This window comes from Haliotis cracherodii, unplaced genomic scaffold (genome assembly GCF_022045235.1).
Source record: "Haliotis cracherodii isolate W230 unplaced genomic scaffold, xgHalCrac1.p SCAF_5, whole genome shotgun sequence".
In the NCBI taxonomy this organism is placed as follows: Eukaryota; Metazoa; Mollusca; class Gastropoda; order Lepetellida; family Haliotidae; genus Haliotis; species Haliotis cracherodii.
Window position 1 is genome coordinate 68,273,644 of NW_027266308.1, and position 5,115 is coordinate 68,278,758.

The window sequence follows — 5,115 nt, forward strand, 5'->3', positions numbered from 1 at the left end:
ATCACTTGTCTAGGTGTGCTGACTTTCATCTAGTTACAAGCGTCCCTTAACCAGCGTTCATCACTTGTCTGGGTGTGCTGACTTTCATCTAGTTACAAGCGTCCCTTAACCAGCGTTTATCACTTGTCTAGGTGTGCTGACTTTCATCTAGTTACAAGCGTCCCTTAACCAACGTCCATCACTTGTCTAGGTGTGCTGACTTTCATCTAGTTACAAGCGTCCCTTAAACAACGTTCATCACTTGTCTAGGTGTGCTGACTTTCATCTAGTTACAAGCGTCCCTAAACCAGCCTTCATCACTTGTCTAGGTGTGCTGACTTTTATCTAGTTACAAGCGTCCCTAAACCAGCGTCCATCACTTGTCTAGGTGTGCTGACTTTCATCTAGTTACAAGCGTCCCTTAACCAGCGTTCCTCACTTGTCTGGGTGTGCTGACTTTCATCTAGTTACAAGCGTCCCTTAACCAGCGTTTATCACTTGTCTGGGTGTGCTGACTTTCATCTAGTTACAAGCGTCCCTTAACCAACGTCCATCACTTGTCTAGGTGTGCTGACTTTCATCTAGTTACAAGCGTCCCTTAAACAACGTTCATCACTTGTCTAGGTGTGCTGACTTTCATCTATTTACAAGCGTCCCTTAACCAACGTTCATCACTTGTCTAGGTGTGCTGACTTTCATCTAGTTACAAGCGTCCCTTAACCAGCTTTCATCACTTGTCTCGGTGTGGTCAACTTGTGGTATATACTGCAACGCAATGACTACATTACTGTTGCACGCTGCATCGTGTTGAGACGCACTTATGAATGCATGTCTGCAATGTGTTTTAACATCACATATTTCACCACGTCTGTCTACTTATTCCACATGCTGTGTAAGTATGTTCCAACGCCTTGATATATTGTCTTAATTACCACCTCATGTAAGAATATGTACATTATGTGCGTTCTCCAAGTGCAGCTCAGTAGAGTGCCAAAGTCACTTGACATTTTGAGTACAGACATGCGTCTTATGAAAGACGCTAAACGAAACTAATACCATCAATTATGTTGTTAATCACCGAATTAACGCGCACTTGATATTGAAGGAGATGTAGATATACAACCGATGTCTCAATGCTCGCAGTAAATGCACTCTCTGGTTCCAACATGGAACGTTAAATGCAGACATTATACAGCGGAAATAACCAGTGGAAAATTGGCCTCAAAATTACACCGACGTTGTTTAAGAGCTCTTACACGTGGGACGATAGCCCTGAGTGCGGGCTGGGTGGTTGGGGGTTTGAGAGGGGGTGGTAAGGTCGATCTTCACAATGAATTAAATTGGTAAACATCAACATATGTGCGGGCATGGGGGGATGTAATTATGGTCACTTATGAAGTATAAACCTAATTAGGAAGGAAATTATTATATATGCGGGTAGTTAGCGGCTCTGGGGTGATGGCCACCGGGGAGAGTGGGGAGGGGGGACGGATTGGAGGGTGAGAGAAGACGAGGTGTGTGTGTTGCAGGGGGGCTGGGCTGGTCACGGTGACAATACGTCTCAATGTGTGCATGCGTTCCTGCGTGTTTGCGTGTGTGTGTGTCTGTGTCTGCGCCTATGTAGTGGGCGTTATATATATTGCATCAAGGCAAAAGAAACTGTGCCAATCATATTATCGAATGTACTTAATTCAAAACGTTTTCTTTCTTTTTCGAAGATTTGTGAACTTTGTGATGGCGATGGAGCCAGAAGCTTGTTACAGATGAGTTTTTACACGTGAGGATTAAAACCAGTCAAATATAAATTCTTAATGAAATCTGACGGATTCTTTAATATCCGGGGTTTTTTTCCCGGTGTACAACATTTTGTCGGGAAGCGAACATTTGAGGTGTAACTTGTCGGTTAGGAATACATTTATATGATCATCAATACACGTTTACGATCACAGTTACCCTTCGGGAAATGTGTTTGTATTTTTAACAGATGGTAGGAAAAGGTGTGTGTGTGTGTGAGTGTCTTTGTGTGTGGTGAATTAGTGGGGTGTGGTTGGTGGGTTTAATATACTGCTATAGAGTATATGTTAACGAATGGGGTACTAGGGAGGAGGAAAACTAGCATACATCATTAGATTTAGTGAATTCACGATATTCTTGAATATTTTAGGGATCACATAAAATCGCTGACCAAAACGGGTTTTTCATGAAATAATTGAAATGTTCAGGAGGTGGTGAAGAAGAAGAAGGAGGAGGATGAGAAGAAGGATGAGGAGAAGCAGAAGAATAAGGAGGAGGGTGAGAAGAAGGGGAGGAGAAAAAGAAGAAGGAGAAGGAGGGAGTAAAAGAAGGATGAGGATGAGAAGAAGCATGAGGAGAAGCAGAAGAAGAAGGAGGAGGATGAGAAGAAGGATGACGGTAGCAGAAGAATAAGGAGGAGGATGAGAAGAAGGATGAGGAGAAGCAGAAAAATAAGGATGAGGATGAGGAGAAGGATGAGGAGAAGCAAAAGAATAAGGAGGAGGAGGAGAAGAAGGGAGGAGAAGAAGGGGAAGGAGGGGAAGAAGAAGGAGGAGGAGGATGAAAAGAAGGATAAGGAGAAGAAGGGGATGAGAAGAAGAAGGAGGAGGAGAAGGAGGGGAAGAAGAAGAAGTTTATCGGGGTAAAGTCAGCGTTTTTACTGCAGACCTAGCAGAAGAAGAGGGGGGAGGAGAAGAAGGAGAGATGAGGCGAAGAAGAAAGAGAAGCAGAAGAAGAAAGAGAAGCAGAAGAAGAAGGAGGAGGAGAAAATGAGGAGAAGCGGAAGGATGAGGAGGAGGAGAAGAAGAAGGAGGGGAAGAAGAAGAAGGAAGAGGGTGAAAAGAAGGATGAGGAGAAGCAGAAGAATAAGGAGGATGATGAGAAGAAGGATGAAGAGAAGCAGAAGAATAAGGAGGAGGATGAGAAGAAGAAGGAGGAGGAGAAGGAGGGGCAGAAGAAGGAGGAGGAGGAAAAGAAGGATGGGAGAAGCAGAAGAATAAGGAGGAGGAGAAGAAGGGGAGGAGAAGGAGGAGGAGGGGAAGGAGGCAGTAGAAGAAGAAGGAGGAGGAGGAGGAGAAGGAAGGGAGTAGAAGGAGGAGGAGAAGCAGAAGAATGAGGAGGAGGAGAAGAAGGATGAGCAGAAGCAGAATAAGGAGGAGGAGGAGAAAAAGGATGAGCAGAAGCAGAAGAATAAGGAGGAGGGTGGGGAAGAATGAGGAGGAGAAGGTGGTTCAGGAGAAGAGGATTTGTTGTACAAAACATGAACATGACTAGTTAAGATGAAAAGTTATAAACATTGATATACACAATGGAATACAAATATTATTAAGGTCCAGAGAGGAGATGCAGATTTTCTTTGCATGAACATGAACCTAGGAAGATATAAAGCGTCGACGTCAATATACCACGACATTTGCATAAATACATCCTGGAGCCTGTACCTCGACCAATAATCAGGTTCGATTTGCATCGCTACAATCCATATTGCACATAATAATATACTGGAACGTAATGAAATGTAGACGAACATGGTATGTAATGTGTGTTATCTTGGCGTATTAGACAACTGAGGCCCTGCACTCAGCACCTGTAGATATTCCATGTTATAAATACATACAGATAATTACTTATAGCAGTTAAGATTGTGCTGTGTTAAAGAGGTTATCAGAGTACTGTGAAAGTCGGAGCTGTTGTTGTAGAAGCAATGATAAACATTGTCTTTGTTTAGCTGGAGTGATGGGTTCGCGACAAGGGAACGAGTCAGTCTGTCAGTACAGCGTGTCAGTCAGTCTCAGCAACAACGCAAACTTCCACTACATCAACATACGCCGACAAAGTGATGAAATGTTTACATAGGTCATAGCGGACCTTTCTGTTTAACTATAATGATTATATTTGCAAATTTGAAAAAAAGCATAACTGTAAATATGTTTTACTTACTAAGGAATGCGAACGAGTTATTTCCATACTAGTCTGACGACATCAGGTCGAAACGAAAATAGATTGGGGTGGGGGGTGGAGGGGGGGGGTTACGTGTTTATTACAGAGGGTGCGGGGTACGTGTTTATTACAGAGGGTGCGGGGTACGTGTTAATTACAGAGGGTGCGGGGTACGTGTTAATTACAGAAGGTGCAGGGTACGTGTTAATTACAGATGGATAGAAGGCTGTATAACGTAGACAAACATATAGTCTATGAAATGAAAATGTTTTACGATATTTTTTATCCTTAATGTTGTGAATACTATGATGATGATGATGATGATACTTAGATTAATAGTAATCATTGTAATAAGGATTATTCCATCATAGTCACTTGATGCTTAAGTGAGTGAGCTTTACGCCACTTTTAGCAATATTCCAGCAATATCACCAGAAATGGGCTTCACACATTGAAACAATGTCAGGAATCGAACCTAGGTCTTCGGCGTGACGAGCGAACGCTTGATGCTGAAGTACTGGTGGGAACACAGTTCGGGAATAGGCTACGTCACAGATTCAAGTCGGCGACGGTATCAACACGTGTATCACAGATGACGTTATAATATTAACTAGAATATACTCTCCCAGAGACCATTTATCGTTATATAATTTCTGGCTATGCTTGGTGGGAATTATAAGAGCACCCGCTGCGTGAAATCTTCACACATTGACTGTTAAATATATCCTACACAATGTTAAGGAATTTGTAATTAGGTATCGCGCCAGTGTTGGCTCTTGTGGTATTTCCTCCAACTGACCCTCCCCCCGTCTGTCGGCCATGACAGTTGAGTGACGCGGCCCCTCCCCCCGGACCCTGGGAAGATCAACACAAGGAGGCCTCCACGGCACCCCTCCAGGTCCATCTCCCACTGCGACAACGGACACGTGGCCTGAGTTGGATCCCGCCCATCACAACATTCACGAAGTGGACGCTTTGTTTGGACTTATACACTGATAGTTGTCATCACTCGTTCCAGGGGATGTCTTTGTCAGCTGATACACTCGTGATCAGAAAGAAATCAAGTTTTAAAGCAGTAAACTGCGATAGTTATTAAGCGTTTCCTTGCTCCCTGGAATTTCAAATTTAGCTCCTTCGAAGGTTCCATTTTTTTACCTAGATTGGCCAGGCAGTCCTTCGTTT

The 5,115-nt window shown here is 43.4% G+C and overlaps 1 protein-coding gene across 1 annotated transcript; it reads left to right on the plus strand.

Moving 5' to 3' along the window:
- The first annotated feature begins 2,450 nt into the window (after window positions 1-2,450).
- On the plus strand, window positions 2,451-3,109 carry LOC139443861 (uncharacterized). The gene is made up of 2 exons (XM_071224757.1): window positions 2,451-2,625; window positions 2,712-3,109. The coding sequence occupies exons 1-2, from the start codon at window positions 2,451-2,453 to the stop codon at window positions 3,107-3,109; spliced, it is 573 nt and encodes a 190-aa protein (XP_071080858.1).
- Window positions 3,110-5,115: the final 2,006 nt, after the last annotated feature.